The following is a 19287-nucleotide window of genomic DNA, read 5'->3' on the forward strand; positions in this document are numbered from 1 at the left end:
ATAAAGCGTAGTCTCGAATCCAAGGTGACATAAATCCCGAGATATCGGAAGCCTTCCGGTGCAATCTTTATTTGGCAACTCAGCGGTATCACCGGAGGGTCTCCCGTCAGCACATAAATTACTGACCAATTAACTGTAAAACCCGAATATCTACCAAAAATAGCTAGCACGTCCAGTAGACAGATCAGTGACGCCCTAGGAGTAGTGACGTAGAGTAGGATGTCGTCAGCGTACAGGGAGATCTTATCCTCCCAGTCATTAGTCCACCTCAGTCCCTGGATTGATCTATCCTGTCTAATCCAGGCTGCCAACGGTTCGAGGGCCAGTGCAAAGAGAAGTGGCGACAGGGGGCACCCCTGGCGAGTGCCCCTGCTCAACTGGAAGTCCCTGGACCTACGGTTGTTCACTATTACTCTGGCCATCGGGCCGGAGTATAGGAGACGGATCCAGCTCAGGAATTCCGGACCAAATCCGAATTTGCCCAGCACTGCAAACAAATAAGGCCACTCAACCATGTCAAATGCCATGGTTGCATCTAATGAAACCAGAGCCGCCGGTTCCAGTATAATTGATGTTCTACTCAGTATTCTATGAAGGCGGCGCAGGTTGAGGGCTGTATTTCGGTGTGGCATGAAGCATGATTGATCTGGGTGGACAAGTGTATTAATCACCTTAATCAGCCGCGTAGCCAACAGTTTTGCCAGGATTTTAGGATCCGCGTTTAGGAGCGATATTGGTCTATATGCAGCGCGATTCGTCCTAGGTTTACCCTCTTTATGTATGACGACTATGTTGGCCACCCTCTGGTAGTACGGAAGCACTCCCTTCTCTCTACTCTCCTCCAGCATAGCACGGATGTGGGGTGCGAGTGCCTGAGTTTTCAGCTTGTACAACTCTACGGGAATACCATTTGGACCCGTGGCCTTCCCGGACCGCACTCCTCTGATCACCTGCGCCACCTCGTCATCCGTCAGTGCGGTCTCCATGTATGCCCCATTCTCATCCGAGAGTGCGGGAAGTCTTATGTCCCTTAACATCGCATTGTTTTCGTCTTCCGAGTACCTCCCCGAGGTATTGTACACCGATTGGTAATAGTCTGCAAATGCGTCTGCGATGGCTTGCGGCTCAGTAATAGGAGCCAAGTCGTCTCCTTGTATCTCAAGTACCAGACGCGACGCCCACTCTCTCCTGTCTAGCCACGCTATCAACTTCCCGGCCTTGTCCCCCATCTCATACACTCTACTCTGAACCCCCCTCCATTGCGCTCGAGCGCCCTCTTTGGCTATGCTATTGAACTCCTCCTGTCTCAACTTCAACAGGTGGAGGCCCTCCGGGGTTCCCCCCTGGGCTGTCTCCTCCTCCGACCTCAACACGTCTTCCTCTGCTCTCACCAAATCCGCCTGTCTGGCCCTCTTCCTTCCGGCGATCGACGAGACAACCTCTCCCCTAATGACTGTTTTGTACGCCTCCCACAGGGTCTGTGCTGAGTCGACCGAGCCCCCATTTTCCCGAAAGTAATCATCTGTAGCTTTGATGTTTTTTTTGGGGATGCTCGGATCTCTCAGGTACCATGGGTTAATTGGGGCTATCCTGCCTACGATGGTGCGACCCATTTCCATTCGAAGCCACACAGGGGAGTGATCGGAGATTCCCCGTCCCAGGTGGCGAATCTCTTGGATAGTATGGGCCTGCGGTGCTGGGACTTAGATGTAATCAATGCGCGACAGACTGTGATGCGCGCTCGATATATGAGTGTATGAGTGTCTAGAAAATTTGACAGCCACATCTGGGAGGGTCGCAATTCTCGCGGTGGGTGCCTATCTATCTCCCCGGTTACCACTGCGTTGAAATCTCCCCCCATTACCAGGATACCCAGCGGAAATGTTAAAAAGATGGAGCCCAGGTCGTTGGAAGTGTCAGCTTGCAAACCGGGTGGGACATATACAGAGATAAATGTGGCTGTCTTCCCCTCCCACAGGCCCGAAACCCTGACATACCGGACACGGACATCAGTCCACGAGGCCTGTATCGTGAAAGGGAATGAGTTCTTAACCAAAATGCCCACCCCTCTGGACCCAGTCGTGAACCCAGAGTGTGCCACCATTCTATACCCTCCCATGTGTAGGGCCAAGCATGTATTTCCGACTAGATGTGTTTCTTGTAGGAGGACTACATCTGGGGCATGCCTCCTGACGAATTGGCTGACCATCCCCCGCTTTAGTTTATCTCCCAGCCCGTTAACGTTCCAACTGAGGACTTTGACCCCCAGCCCCTGCTCATTACTCCTCGCCATGTCGTTTCGGAATTCGCTCTCGCTCTGCTAGCCACTTTGACGTCGTTGAAAAACACATTACAATAACAAATTCAACTGTAATACAAATCCCACCCTGCACCCCTGCTGATTGGGTCCACCCATAACAAACTGGCAGAGTGCCTGTCGCCCTATACCCTATCTCTAACGATAGCTAAATGTAGTACCGAGGAGGCAGCCCAACCACCTCCCCCAGGACCTCGGTTTCTAAGGTAACTGTCCCATGAGTGTCTCTCAGCAGTCCGTTGCTGCGATGCTCTATTTCTACTGACCGTGCCCCCCATCTGGGGTCCATGACCCCCATACCTGACCACAATTACATTGTCAACTGGTCCGCTCGCCGGCTTCAAGCCTGTTCCTGCATTGCTTCCTCCTCGCTCACGCGGCGCACTCCAGCTCCGTGAGCGCGCCGACTGTCTATCCAGTCCGCGGCCATTTCAGGGGTATCGAAAAACCCTCCCCTCGTACTCAACCCGCAGACACGCCGGGAACATCATGGCGTACTTAATCCCTTTGTCTCTGAGCTGTCTCTTGACTGCAAGGAAAGTCTTACGTTGTTTCTGCACCAGCTGGGTGAAGTCCGGGAAGAAGGAGATGGCGGCGTTCTCGTATCGCAGTGGAGCCGTCGTGCGGGCCGACTGCAGGATAGCGTCTCTGTCACTGAAGTTAAGAACGCGCGCAATCAATGGGCGCGGGGGCGCTCCGGGTTTGGGTCGCCCACCCGGAACTCTGTGCGCCCGTTCTATGGTGAAGAATTTTCCCAGGCCCTTGGGCTTGAGGTAGTTGAGAATCAGATCTTCCACAAAGAGGTCCGGTGCGGGTCCCTCTGATTTTTCGGGCACTCCCAGAATGTGGACGTTGTTCCGCCTGGACCTCCTTTCATATTCATCCAACTTACGTTCGGCCAGTTCGCTGAAACCCTTGAGGTCTCGGACCTCTCGCTGGAGTTGTCTGACAGGCCGGTCGTTATAAGATCCAAATATTTGACTTTCTCATTCACTTTAGTAAGGTCTGTCCAAATTAAATTAACTTCTATGGAGACCGTGTCCAGCTTGTGTTCCAGGGATTCCAGCTTTTGATCGAGGGAGGACTTGACCCCTTCTATCGCGGCCATTACGTCTTGCAGGGTCAGCTCCGGAGAGGGGCTCAGGGAATCTCTCCCGGCCCTCGGTGCCTGTCGCTGGTCCGCCGGCGGATCCCTTGGCTGCGTGTATCGATCTAGCTTGTTAGTCTGTACTTGCCTGGTCCCTTTGTTAACTCTAGGCTGGGACTTCTCGGCCTCCGCCTTACTCCCCATGCCTCCGGAGGGTCTCTGTCGTTTCCAGCCGGAGCCGGATCCCGCTTTCCCGTGGCCGGCGCTGTTTAGCTGTACCTACGCCCTCCCCCGGGGCCGCGGTAGCAAGATTGCCAATGTGCCTTTCAGTTTATGCCCCCGGCTATAGGAGGCCGCCTCCGGGGCGTCAGCAGTGCAGCGCGCCAACAGCTGCGGCCGCCCGGCACCGAACTAGCTTCTCCTCGCACCCCCGTGCACCGGTCCGAGAGGGGCCTGCGGCACGTCCCGCCTCAATGTCACTGACTGCCGTGGCCCGCCACCGCTCTCCAACACCCCGACACCTCGCCCCGGAGTGTCCACTGCTCAGGGGGGGGGGGGAAACCCCGCTGGCACCTCTCACCTCCACCGTCGCTGCCCGAGTTATTGCTGCTGATGGCTCCTTTATGACCGGCGATCCCCGGCCCGAGTCTACGGCCCTGCACCACACCTCAGGCGCCTTCACTGCCAACCGACCCGCAGCCAAGACCCACAGGCCAGCGCGAGCCCTTAGCAACCGGCAGTCGAGGGGGGACGGGTCGCTATCTATCACCGGTCACTGCACGGCTCAAGCCTCAAATCAGCGCGCCTGCCGCGATGCGGATATTTCCTCCTTGGGGCGCTATCCCCACCGGCACCCCACACACTTTGTTCTGTCCTTCGGCGCCTCCGGCGCCACACCACCGCTGCCCCCTGGGGAAGGTCCCGGTCTGTGTATGTCACGGGAGGGGGGGGAAAGAAACCGCCAATACTCCATTCAATGCCAGCTGCGTTCCGAGGAGCGGGCTGCTACCACTTTCATTTACAGTGATCATCAGTGATGGTGGCATGTGGGAAACTGTATGTTCATGTGGCATACCCTGTAAAATGCACATTGAGAAAAATGTATAGTTATGCCAGCACACAATGCTGTTCAGGGGATGTAACCCACATGCACCAGCTTTATTTACTTGCTACTTTTGTATTGAAAAAATAGTTTTCCTGTCCATACCAGCAGGCCTGTCCAGCATTAGACAAACGACTTGTTACTAGTGAAGTACGTTAAAGAGCTAAGGGCTGGCTCAAATAAACAGCATATGGGACTATGCAGGTAAGAGGCCTTAGTTCTCAGTGATGGGCAAAACGAGGTACAGAAAAATAAAAACTTTCACACCGAGGTGGATTTGTTCAGTCAAATAACAGAGTTTTTCTCTATATCCATAAGTGTATTAGTGTTTAGGAGATCCTACAGATGTCATAAATTAGATTTGTTTATCTTGCACATATGATTTAGAACTGCGGTGCTTTCTCTATATCCATAAGTGTATTGGGATTAAGAGATCCTACAGATGTCATAAATTAGATTTGTTTATCTTGCACATATGATTTAGAACTGCAGAGCTTTCTCTATATCCATAAGTGTATTGGGATTAAGAGATCCTACAGATTCTGCAATCATACATATGTCATAAATTAGATTTGTTTATCTTGCACATATGATTTAGAACTGCAGTGCTGAGTTGCCCCCTCGTCACTGTTTGATACTTTCTTTTGGCTTTTAACACTAATCTAGCTCTGCTACTTTTCTACCCTATAACGACTTGTCACGTCCCAAGTAAATTTATGGTTGCCTCTCACCGTTCTTGGAAATTGGATTTTGTGTGAAAACAGTAACAATAGATCTGCAGACAGCTTCCATTTCCCCTGGATGTAATATCCTCTTATTGAGGAGGCAGCCTGTCTCCCTGCGGGTCTGTGCTGCCTTGCAGGGCTCAGGCTTGTGGCAAAAGATAGACTTCATTGTCGTCTAATGAGAATTAAATTCAATGTATGGCAGTGCTCTATACTACCTTTGTCAGGCTATATGACACGTAATCTCTTTCCCTATTTGAGGTAGCCAGATGTTTTGTTTTATTTTCAGTTTAAAATGTATGTGAAGACTAATTGTTCTTTCTTGTGTATCACAGGGACACATTAAACTTGCAAAGTTTGGAATTTACCATATGACAGCCCATGGCGAAGATGTTGATTTTCCTATTGGGTAAGAATTCGTTTTTTTATTTAAATTTTGTTAGTATGTCTTAAAAATGTACCATTGTGTGGAGTAATGGTAAATGCGTTTAAAAAGGAAGATAAGGGTACCCAAGCACACGTAAAATCAAGGTCAAAACAGTTAGAATGTACATAAACAAGTAACACAAGTAGATCTTCGTCTCTTTCTTTTGAGTTTCTTCGATTTAATATTCTTTTCTCAGAATGTATTTCACAGTCTTCAAAATGGTTCCCAAGCCAACACATGTTTCGTCGCCTTTAGTAGTTTTTTACATGCGACTTGTTCACGGCTAGGTACAAATTGATATGGTAATTACATTAGTTTATATGTTATTACAAGATGCAAACATTTGTAAACAACGTAAACGAATGTGCTCCCAGGGTAGGTATAAAAAACTATGGGTAGATTTATCCATAGGTGGTATCACAAGGCTATAGTGTACTATCAAACACCGTGAGATATGGTGAGCACTAGCCATATCATATCAGTTGGTGATTGTCAGATCTTCTACAAACTTGCGTGTGAGTGACGTATGTGAGACAATCCTGTATGTGCTGGAACTTCATTCCAGTCAAAATTTAATCCGATATCGCATGCGGTATGAACAGTCCATTAAGTCAGAAAACACAATAAGTACGCAGACTATTGTCGTAAAGAATTATGAATAGAGATAGAAAGTGTGCCAAATAGAAAGAGCAGGTGATGCAAATAAAACAACTGACCTGAATACTGTTATATATGCAAAGTCTGTAATAAATGTAATCAAGATAAGAAAAAGTGTCACTATTAGTAACTATATAGACACTTTGTGAAATGCTTGAGTAGTGGACGAGTTCTCGTCCAAATTTATATACATACGTCTAGTATGACGATAATTCCAGGTCATACAATCAAACGACGAGGGAGGGGGAGGTTAAAGAATTTCTTCTGGGTGAAACGCTTTCACATCTCAGCTGTGCTCGAAATTTGAGCACCTCGTCTGAAACAAAAAGATAGATTGTCTCTGTATTGTCATCAGACAACATAGCTGGTCTGTCTGTCAGAAATTACATTTCTGCGGCAATGCCGAGATGAGCTATGCATGAATTTGTTAGACCCGTATACGTCTCGTCTATGTATACTATTAGAACATCTAGTCTTTAGAACCCGAGACATGTAGAGTATGATCTTAACATGCAGACAGTATGATACTGGTCTGCCCATAATATCACTTGCTATTAACGAAAATAGAATAAAATTAAATTTAAAACTCATGTTTACGAATGAAATGAATAAAAAAGATACTATTGATCAGCAACTACATCCTCTGAGTGCGGTAACTATTCAAGAAATCATTGATACTAGGCTACTTTTGTCACTAACAGATTGTGAAGATGAAATTACAACTGCAGATATTGTTATGCGTGATCTGAATGTGATAAGTGATGTACGAGTGGAAAGTGGCTTAATAGAAAAATCTAAATGGGTACCAACGTTACAGAGTGGGAATAGTATAGACATTTTCCACAAACTTGTCAGCAGCGATCTAGACAGATTTGATCTAAAGAAACGCACACCACGACTAAGGAATGATAACCTGACATATGGGGAAAGACAAGCATTACATAAGTTAAGAACTGATGACAACATTATTATAAAGGAGGCGGACAAAGGGGGCAACATTGTCATTATGTCCAACCTTGACTATGAGAAACAAATTCTCTCCCAATTGGGAGACTTGGAATGCTATGAACACCTTTCCAGCAATCCAATTTGGAAATTGACAGAACATATTAACAGACATTTAAAACAATGGTATGGCATAGGTATTCTAGATCATGATGAGTATAGCTATCTGCAGGTTAATAAACCAAGATACCCGTGCCTGTATACACTGCCAAAAATACATAAAAACCTTCCGTTCCCTCCGGGTAGACCTATCATTTCGGGGATAGAGGGCCCCAAAGAAAGAATGTCAGAATATGTCGACATTTTCCTAAAACCACTGGTATGCAACCTCCCATCATATATACGGGACACAAAACATATTTTGGGACTCTTATCGGACATTACATGGGGACCAGAAATGATACTAGTGACACTAGATGTCACGGCCCTCTACACCAGTATCAATAGAGAATGTGGATTAAAAGCGATCAAAAAAATCTTAAGCACTAGATCTGCAAGCACATGGGAACACACAGAGATGTTGATTACCATGATAGAACTTATCCTTGACAACAACGTTTTTTTGTTTAAGGATAGGTGGTATCGTCAAAAACAGGGAGTTGCCATGGGCTCCAGATTCTCTCCTTCATACGCCAATCTGTTCATGGGATGGCTTGAGGAGGAGTGGATCTGGGGCCAACATGGATCGGAATGGACAGAGTTTATTCTCTTTTGGGGCAGATATATCGATGACTGCCTGATGATCTGGACAGGAGATGAAGAAACACTCATAAAATTTGTTGAACACCTCAACAACAATACATGGAATATCAGATTCACACACGAGCATAGCAAGGTGAAAGTCACATTCCTTGACATAGAATTGTATGTAGGGAACAATCAGATTAATAGCAGATTGTATCGCAAAGACACGGCGTGCAATGCAATATTACATGCCACCAGCGCGCACCCTAGGCACCAGATCAATGCGATACCCTATGGAGAATTTGTCAGAGCCAGACGCAACTGTAGTCTGGACGCTGAATTTACAAAATGTACTGAAGAAATGACTGAACGCTTTAAATCCAGGGGTTACAACACCAACATTCTAAAAAAAGCAAAATCTAGGATCATGAAGATTAAAAGAGAAACGACCCTCAGGGATATTACAAACAGAAAGACAGATGATAACAAAGTAAGATTTATTACAAACTACAATGACATTTCGGATGTGCTAGTTAAAAGTCTCAACAGACACTGGCATATCCTCAAAAAAGACGATACCATGACAGGGGTTATTGGCAACAAACCAGAAATCACCTATAAAAAAGGAAACTCCCTTAGAGGTCTCCTTAGCCCCAGCTATCCAATAGCCACTACCGGTAAAAACTGGTTGACTACACATATGGAGGGCTTCCATAGATGTGGACACTGCTCAGCGTGCAAATGGGCTTACAATAAGAAATTGGAATTCATGGGTCCTAACGAGAAATGTTACAAGATTAGGACGAATATCAATTGCAACACTAATTTTGTTGTATATATTATCGAGTGCAGGTGCAACAAAAAATATGTGGGCAGCACGATAAGCCCCCTACGTGTCAGGATAGGGGAACACATGAGGGCAGTGAAACAGGGTGATCAAAGATACCCCATTGCGACACACATCCTGGAATGCCACTCGCAGGGAGTACACAGGGACTTTATATTCTATGGTATAGAGCAAACCATGAGAAACCCTAGAGGGGGTAACAGAGAACTCATGCTTCGTAGAAATGAAGCCTCCTGGATATTGAAATTGCGTACGACTGAGTTAGGGATCAATGTTGATGATGAAATGCATTATTTTCTTGGTAAATGAAGTCAGACACTATATACGGCCATATTATTGTATCATCTCCTGAGAGTATTGGACAGTGTATAAATACATAGATGTTGTTCTTCTGAAAACATTTGGTTGTTGTATAAATATGGTTCTATTGAAGAGATTATGAGAATTCTGCGAAGTATATGTTTCATGATGTCACTCACCCATTCACCATAAATCACCATTGGTTATATGTGGTAAGCCACTATTAATTTTATATACATCACGGTATGTACAGTCTTTGAGTTTCGGAAATTCCTTGGATACTTGACAAACAAATTTTCAGCTTACTACAGGTACGCCTCATGTTCCTTAATTATGATAGTTTCAGATTTTCTATTCGACTATTCGAGATATGTATATGTGGCCCTATACTTACGCTTTTATAATATACACTCGATAACTGCCTACAGTGCAGTCGTGATTTCTGTTCACTTTGGGCCCGTCATAAAGTTTTCTTTGCCTTCACTATCTTAGGCATGTCCTGACCCAAGATGGCTACCAAAACTTGCAAATCAATATATGCTTAAATGACGTTGGTATTAGTGATAAAATTACAATTAGATACTCTGAGTTTGGTCCTTCCTTTTACAACGCGAACGCGTAATGCAATATATTCTACCGATTTATCAAATCGGTTACGAACATGATAATGTCACTCGCACTTATATCGGGTTTGGAATGTTGATTGAACATGGTTTTAACCGCGCCTTATTCATTTAGACAATACTAAAAATAGAATACGGTGAGATTTCGACCCATTCTATACTATCCAGACGCAACCTTCTTAAATATGGCGCCTGTGGTTTTCGGTGGTATGCTTTCCGCAGCTGCCCGACTTCCGGTCACGTGACCTTCCACTCGTGCATATACTTGCCGAGTAAACGCACACCGACAACTCTAATTTGGAGCCAGACGCGGTTGGGGGAAGATACACTTCATAGACCGAGAGGTAAGAGGAGAACGAATAACGGGGCACGCTTTGTCATCTTACCATAACATTTTACTCTTTACAAAGAGTAAATACGTTTATAGATTACGAGCCAGACAGTGAGAACACAAGGATGTCTATTTGTTTCTAACGAGGATTCTTTTTGATTGAACATAGATAACTTTGGAATGAGGCGTTTATAAAATTTATTTTTCTTGTGTTCCCTTGTTTAAAAACAAATGATTGCATGGGCACACCGAGAATGTACTCGTGTATGCTGAGACTAGAGTTTTAAATTTAATTTTATTCTATTTTCGTTAATAGCAAGTGATATTATGGGCAGACCAGTATCATACTGTCTGCATGTTAAGATCATACTCTACATGTCTCGGGTTCTAAAGACTAGATGTTCTAATAGTATACATAGACGAGACGTATACGGGTCTAACAAATTCATGCATAGCTCATCTCGGCATTGCCGCAGAAATGTAATTTCTGACAGACAGACCAGCTATGTTGTCTGATGACAATACAGAGACAATCTATCTTTTTGTTTCAGACGAGGTGCTCAAATTTCGAGCACAGCTGAGATGTGAAAGCGTTTCACCCAGAAGAAATTCTTTAACCTCCCCCTCCCTCGTCGTTTGATTGTATGACCTGGAATTATCGTCATACTAGACGTATGTATATAAATTTGGACGAGAACTCGTCCACTACTCAAGCATTTCACAAAGTGTCTATATAGTTACTAATAGTGACACTTTTTCTTATCTTGATTACATTTATTACAGACTTTGCATATATAACAGTATTCAGGTCAGTTGTTTTATTTGCATCACCTGCTCTTTCTATTTGGCACACTTTCTATCTCTATTCATAATTCTTTACGACAATAGTCTGCGTACTTATTGTGTTTTCTGACTTAATGGACTGTTCATACCGCATGCGATATCGGATTAAATTTTGACTGGAATGAAGTTCCAGCACATACAGGATTGTCTCACATACGTCACTCACACGCAAGTTTGTAGAAGATCTGACAATCACCAACTGATATGATATGGCTAGTGCTCACCATACCTCACGGTGTTTGATAGTACACTATAGCCTTGTGATACCACCTATGGATAAATCTACCCATAGTTTTTTATACCTACCCTGGGAGCACATTTGTTTACGTTGTTTACAAATGTTTGCATCTTGTAATAACATATAAACTAATGTAATTACCATATCAATTTGTACCTAGCCGTGAACAAGTCGCATGTAAAAAACTACTAAAGGCGACGAAACACGTGTTGGCTTGGGAACCATTTTGAAGACTGTGAAATACATTCTGAGAAAAGAATATTAAATCGAAGAAACTCAAAAGAAAGAGACGAAGATCTACTTGTGTTACTTGTTTATGTACATTCTAACTGTTTTGACCTTGATTTTACGTGTGCTTGGGTACCCTTATCTTGATTCTATGTGGTCTGACCGCAGTTTTTAGGGAGGCTGGTGGTTCTCCCCTACCCTCTAGCACCGTCACGGATTTAAGAAGTTGACAGATATCAGGTGTACTCACCATAAGCGCCTATTATCTATTACAAATACCACTGTGCAAAACGTTAACTGCGTTTAAAAAGGACGTAACGTCTCTGAACGTTACAGTTCAATTATAAAAACCCCCATTCTATTCTATTGTATAAATGGTATCTTATAACGCGCCCAGCTACCCCGAAAGGCCTCCCGGCGCTGAGACCGGCACGCCTGCATGACCTAGGCAAGTAGCTAAGAGTTAGAATAGGTGGGTCTTTAGTAGTTTACTGAAGGAAATTTCTGTCTCCATTTGTCTAGGTTTAGCAGGGAGGGCATTCCACAGTTTAGCAGTCAGAAAAGCAAAGGAGCGGCTGCCACACCTGGTTCTCTTAACTTTGGGGATGGTCAGCAGATAAGAGTTCTCGAAGTGTAGTGATCTCCCTGGGCCGCATGGGCAAAGCAGTTTTCGGATCAGAAGAGGACCTTTTCTCTGCCAGCTCGGTGGGCCATGCATAGGGCCTTGAAACGGACCTTTTTTTATTGGGAGCCAATGAAGCGCAGCCAGTGCTGGTGCTGCTGAGTGATGTTTGAGTGTCTTGACGAGTGACTGTGCTGCGGCATTTTGAATACCCTGTAGGCGCTTTAAAATGTATTGAGAGCTTCCCAGAAACAAGGAGTTCTCGTAGTCAAGACGGGAGTTAATCAGCCCTTGTATGACTACCCTTTTGGATGGAGGAGGTAACCACGGCATGATTTTTCTTAATGTACATAATAGTTCAAAGCAAGTTGCAGACAGTTTTTTGGCTTGAGTCTCCATAGCGAGTTTACTTTCCAACCAAAAGCCAGGCTTTTTACCGTCGTAGAAGGTACTGCCGCTCTCGGAGGTATTTCAACACATTCTTCCTCCTACATTGCTTTATGGTGCCAAGCAAGGCACATTAATAACTAATAGGTAGAACTTACATAATATATCAACTTGGCTTAAGTTCAACATATAATTAATTAAAAAACTTACAAGAGAAGTGGATTTGTTATAACGATGCTTACTGGTGCTAACTTCAAACCATGTATTTATAGCGAGACCGACATAGTACATTATTTTCATTACGCAGAGATTCTAATCGCGTAAGAGAAAGCAAACAATTTTGTGAAACGGACCCGAAAATCCAATACTGAAGATAGAAGATGATGCAAAAGGAGAATAAATGCCAAACCATTCCAGTACATCCAACCTTAATCTAGTGACAGTTGATATTTAAGTTTTTGCAAAGGTCATCTGAAAGGACATCTTTACCAAAACACAGAAAAGATATACACCAAATTATTGAAAAAAGTAAAGTCTTGATTTTATTAAAAATAAGCTTGTACGTTTTTTGTTTTAACATTCTTTGGTAAAAATGTTGCAGAAAATATACAAAATGACCTGAAATAACCTATTGGAATAATTCACGCTAAACAACCTATGGGAAGTCTGAGACAATGAAAACAGGTTATGTCAGTCAATTAGGGCCTGTAAGCCTCTATATGTTCTTGTAATGCAGGCGCATCGGAAAGGTAACTTCAGTAGAAGTAGGTAGGAACTTCAATCTTCTTGTCAGTTCACATCGGTGGTATGTTTCCCCCGTATGACTGGTAATATTTCATTCCCTGTATAGAACAATTTCTGAGATGGTGGATGTAAGATTGGCCTTAAAAGAGTCTATATGGATGTCTATGAGCTGTGTATTACATTGGATCCCCCCACCCATTTCTCCCAACTGGTTAGAGTCCATATTCCGTAGTTGAGAAATAATGTACCGGACTCGCTCTTGTAAGGCCTTCTTTTGAGGCATAAAGAGAAATTCATCTAGGCAAACTATCTTCCTCGCATCCCTATTCCAGGAAACTGCTCTCAACAGCTTGAGTGCCTTAGTGAAGCATCATGATGCTGACAAAATAATGAATGGGAGGCAGGTGACCTTGCACACCTGTAAAACAAATGGTGTAGATGAGAAGTTACAACCAAATGATTTACCTTGGTACTAGCTAGGTGGTATGTTTTCTATCATTTCGACTGGTCTGATTTCTTCCCTGATCAGGGGCAATTAGCAGAAATACTTTAATGGGTCTATATTAAAATCTAAGAACTCCATTTCGATACATTAGATCTCTGCATTATAATTCTCAAGGGCAGAGTTTAGCTTTCCAATTCAGTTGTTGTAGGCTCCCTACGGAAGGACACTGCTGCTTTCATTTTTCTCGTATAATTGTCATGCACCACATCTTTGCACACTGTCCATCTCCTGGTGATAGCTTTAGTCGCTAAGAGTTTGGGATGCGACACTGCTTTCAATACACCAGTAGTAATCAATATTAAGGATGAGAACAGTAAGGACAAGAAGGCATTCATTGATTTAAGCCACTGGTTTCCCTCCTTGCATGTCCCTGCAGCTGCCTATTTAACTATTGCACTCTAGTACCTCAGAGCCATCCTTCTGTACCTCGCAGGGAAAGTTCTGTCATCAGGAAGTTGAGTAGGAACTTCCACACAGTAGCATTTCTAGGTAACTAAGAGGCATAAGCAGGAGCGGCTCCTCCACTATTGCGGAGGAGCGTCGCCCTACTGTTTCTCGCACTGCGAGCAGCAGAAGCATAAAAATGTAATAACTTTCCATTATTACCATATTATGTTTGATTGCAGACGGGCGGGTGGGTGGGGTTGCTCTGAGAGCAAGGCAGGGGAGGAGTGGTGTGCCTGCCCACTCCCGAGTGCGCAAAGACTGTTTGGTCGGTCCTATGGGGCCGCCCAAACAAGTTATGCGCACTCTGCCCTTCTCCATGCAGGCTGCACTGCAGCCTATATGGAGAAAATTGCCTCCCGATAAGCGCAGGGTGGGCGGTGTCCCAACCAATCACATTGCTGCTTGCAGCATTGTGATTGGCTTAGGGGAGGGAGGGAGCCTGGCTGCCTGCTTCTGCTTCCTGTTCCTGGAGAGCAGGAGAGCAGAGAAGATGCGGGACCCGGCCGGCGGGAAGGTAAGTTTAATTATATATATATTATATAATTAAATTAACCCCCCCCCCCTGTGCTCCCCCCTCCACCTAAGAGGTATCAGATTGGTACTAGGTGAGATTGTGCTCCCGTTCCCCAATCTACACTGTGAAGAAAACTACTGCAGAATATAGATCTCAAGCCACCCTTTGTCAAACATAAATATGCTGTCCAGTGCTCTTTTTTGCTAAGCATTCTGGGTCTCTTGGCCCTGCATTTGAAAATGGAAAGGCAGAACTACAAGAATACAAACATTTGTGGCTTGGAGGAATTAATCCCACCTAACATGGAACAGCTTGTAAACAACGGTAGGTATAGCCGTAGTACTCCCCTTCCCGGCAAGGGCATACCATGAGCAACCTGCATAGTCTCTCTTACTCCACACTTGAACGGCTGGAGCCTGCAGTGAGAGCATCTTATGGAGGATTGGTTTATACTTGTTGCTGTCCGTATGATTCAGTGTAGAAAGCAGAAAACAGCAAGTGCTGTGTCTTAAAGGCACTGCATGTGTTGCTCTGCAACCCACACTTTGACCCACTCCTTGAAGCTTCCATAAATGTTTCTGTATGCAACAGCATAAAGATGTGGATGTCTCACCTGTCCTTGGCTGAAGGAACCATGGGCCGCATGTACGAAGGTAATAGTTTGTGATTACCAAATAGCAAATATTTGCAATTCTCTATTTGGTAATCGCAAACTTCAATGTTGAAATGTGTCTATGACACATTTTGCGATTCCCATCGGCTCGCAAATAGACTTACCTCATGAAAATTCATGTGATAGGTCTTGGTTTGTGATTCATTGGGAATCGCTAAAATCACAGGAGTAGTGGCCTGCTGCGGTCCACATACCACCATGTCTGTGATTGTATTTAAATAATGCAATCGTTTTTTTCATTTTTTAAATGCAGCCTGTTTTCCTTAACCCCTTCCATGCCCATGACGGAACGGTTCCGTCATGAGCATCGGTTGCGCTGTGCTCATGACGGAACCGTTCCGTCATGGCCCCGCCCGCGCTCGAACCCTTCAGCACCGCGGGGGAATTCCCGCAGCGCTGAAGGGGTTAAAGGAAACCGGTATGCATTTAATTAAAAAAAATCAGTGGTCCATGAGACCACTGCCTGATCCTATAAAAAAAATTTACAAGCATTCTTAAAGGGGAAGGGGACCCCTTCCCATTTGCGAGTGGGTTACCACCTACTTGAAATCGGCAATAAAATGCAAATGTTTTGCGTCCGCATTTCGGTCGCAAAACATTCACACATACCACTGCGCTTTGGTATTAGGAAGGGAATCCCTTCCTAAACACGCCTCTTCCTAACACCGAATCGCAAACCCAATGTGCGATTAGGTAATAGGTTACAAAATCGCAAATAGGGCTTTGTACAGGTAAAACAGCCTTTTTACGTTCGCATATGGGCCGATTCTGCGAATCGGCCTGTTTGCAGGCACAAAAAGCCTTTGTACATGTGGCCCTAATATTTTCATGTGGGGGTGTTGGGGTATGGGACGGGGGGTTAGAGGGACCATGAAGTGGCACAAATTCGTTGGATTCAAGAGCTCAAGAGTTGCTGTGGTTTGCCTTTTTTTTTATAGCGATGCCTGGACTATTTTAGAATGTGCTTTCATGTCTGTGTGTAGATGCTCATATATTCACAGAAAAAACACAGTTAAAAACTGAGTTATGGTTCTGACCCAAAAGAGTAAAATCACTGAAATTTGCCAGTAACGGTTGTCAGTGCACTGAACACACGCCATAACCTGCGCGGCGTGCCAAGTTGCTCTCTTGATAACTGTTGTTGTGTGTCTGTGCCATTAGCAAGTTGGTGTTTCGAGCAAGGCAAGTGCCATGACTATCGGCCTGTGACCATGCGTTGAGGTCCACCTGCACAGGTGGCAAACACGGGCTGCGCACGGCCACCGGTTGTGCGCAGGGTGGGAGGTGGGGGGGTGAGGGAGTTGGGCACAAGGCCTGATCTGCAAAGTGCATTAGTGCTCTATTAATATTATTCTTTAGAAATATGACAGAAATCAAATATACCTTTTAACAAAAAAATTTTTTTTCTTAAGCTTCATTATTTTTTTTTCCTTTCCTAGATACCCGTCCTACCTTGCACCAGAAGTGATTGCACAAGGCATTTTCAAACACCGCAGTAATATGCAGAGTGAGAAGCCTTTACCCTCTGGCCCTAAATCAGATGTGTGGTCCCTTGGCATCATTTTATTCGAACTTTGCATGGTATGTAAGAAAAAAACAAAAACCTGTATAATACTTTGTTTATTGTACGAAAGAAAAAGAGATAACTGTTTGCTTTTACTTCTTCCTGTCACAGTGTATGTCTGTGGTAAAGAAGCACCTGCCTCATCATTTCGATTCAGTAACAACCCTTTAAACACAGAATAAAAAACAGAAACCACTGTTTCAGAGATTAATGGCAAACAGGTGTAATTTAAATATGGCACCCCTAGACTGTAAAATGTCACATTTATTGCATAAAAAACACACAATTGTGGGCAAGTACTTTGTTGCTCTACGTCATTATTCATAGTCACTAGTAAATTGCTTACAGTCGAGTTGTTCCGTGGAATCATTTTAATATTTAGATCTATCATTTTAAATGTAAAATATGGAAACCGTCTTTTTTGTTGTAGCAGTGGCTGTGCAGTAGTTGCTCATAGAACGAGGCATTACCTCTTCAATGCCACCTGCAGGATTCTTAAACACAGAGGCTCTTCATCTGGCCCTGTTTTAGAAACTTTTCTTTCTCGTGAAATGACCACCTGTTTCATTGTGTGGCAGAATTCTAGATAAAGAAGATGGGCACTCAGTGCCTTCTCATCTTCTCCAAACTCTATAATGTGGACATGTGTAAGCACTACATTGACTCGCTTTACAGCGCTTTTAAAAGAAGATGGCTACTACATTTTAATATGGGCTACATGTCACCCAAAAAATACTCCTGTCTAGACAGGGTGTTGCACAGATTCTCCAGCTATGGATCTTTCATAGATACACATGCTTTAGTTATTTCCCGTTGTCAGGCTGGGAACCCAATCTTGGTAATTGTGAATAATTTATGCATGTGAATCTCTCAAATACGCCAATGCTGGAGTACTGTAGTTCCAAGTAGGCAACATATTTCTTCTTCTGCACTGGATCTTTCATAAAGTCACAGCCTTAAATTATTCCACGTCATTAATTAGATCATATTCTCTTTCCAGAAGAAAAGATCCCTTACAATTTCCTTTGGTTTCTGTTAGGATTACAACTGATACCCAACAGGGTCTCTAGCAGCTGGCACTAGTTTGCCTGTATTTGACATTTCTTTCACTTGCTTTCAGTTCTGAGATGTCCTTTGACAAATGCACCCTTAATGCACATCAGACTCTTGCCATTCAGAAGATCTCCACTGTAATTGAGGCATTTAACGCGGGCGGAGCCTCTCCTCGAGGTCCAGAATCCCTTTGATGTCTACAGCATCCCATCTAACTTCAGTGATGTCCCCATCCGACCCTGCACCTCCAGCAAACTTTTTCGATACGTCTTTACAAGGCATAGAAAATTTCCATTCCTGATCACAAGGGACACATCCTCAAAAGGACCAGCCTTATCTTACAAGGGGCAAACTCTTCTAAGGCGCCACCACTAGTTTTAGACTGAAGTGTATCAATTCCAAATCACTCATTTTCAGGAAGTCTTCACTCCTCAGATTTGGAGACCGAGCTTTAGATATTATTGTTTCTGTTACAGAACACCCTCCATACTTTGATCTCCAGATTGCATAGAATATCATGGTAGCAGCAGACATTTTGGATAATGCTATTTCTGTCACATCAGTCCATATCTTTGAGGCAAATGAGCTTGTGATTGATAAAACACAATTGAAAATCGTATTTATTCTTCCCCACCCCTCTAGAAAAAAAACAGGAAGCTGCAAATGTCACTCAAACTTTCCTTGCAAAAGTTGTCATATATTGATTTGAGAGGCCAGAGAATGAATGAATAAATGTATTCTGATTAATTAAAACCATTAAGAACAATATCAGTAAAACTTTCAAATATCTATAAACTTTCTATAATTTGTGTCGAAATTCATGTTAAAATAAGAAGATTAAGAATATACAACACTGGAGTGGATTAGTGTAGAGGGAAACAGAGTTGCAATTCTAAAAACGGCTTGTAAAAAAGTTTGCACATCAACAAAGTTCAGTTATGTTCTTAAACTCCAGGCAGTGTCTTGCTGCTTCCTTGCAGGTGGTTAAATTGTTCGATAGCTTAATCTGTTTTATATAAGTTTTCCATTCTCTGCTGACGGCCAGACAACAACACAAGAGATGAATGAATGACTCATGTTAATAAGAGCACAGTCTGCATCCTGTGGTAGGGTAGCATTCTGAAGTTCACGATGCTCTGTACTCTTTTATTGGAAACAACATGAATCTCATTTGCACTATTTTCCGCCGTACTGAGTTGTGGACATTTGCATTTTGATAATATTGACCATTTAAAGTGTTATAATATTTCAGTATTAGTGATGCGAATTTATTCTTAACAAACTCCACGGTTTCTTCTGCTCGGCCTATTAGCAGCACTTGACTTTTTAGGGCAGATTTAAGGGTCATTGTTGTTGGTTTATCT

At 43.8% G+C, this 19287-nt stretch overlaps 1 protein-coding gene across 2 annotated transcripts in view; it reads left to right on the top strand.

Annotated features, from left to right (window-relative positions):
* TBCK (TBC1 domain containing kinase) overlaps nt 1-19287 on the top strand; it is a 1508203-nt gene that overhangs the window by 316651 nt on the left and 1172265 nt on the right. For both annotated transcript variants that reach the window (XM_085641401.1, XM_085641402.1), the window contains exons 5-6: nt 5567-5640; nt 16746-16887. In XM_085641401.1, the coding sequence (XP_085497527.1) occupies nt 5567-5640; nt 16746-16887 (216 nt within the window). The remainder of the gene's footprint in view (nt 1-5566; nt 5641-16745; nt 16888-19287) is intronic.

Source organism: Triturus cristatus, chromosome 2_2 (genome assembly GCF_964204655.1).
Source record: "Triturus cristatus chromosome 2_2, aTriCri1.1, whole genome shotgun sequence".
Taxonomy (NCBI): domain Eukaryota; kingdom Metazoa; phylum Chordata; class Amphibia; order Caudata; family Salamandridae; genus Triturus; species Triturus cristatus.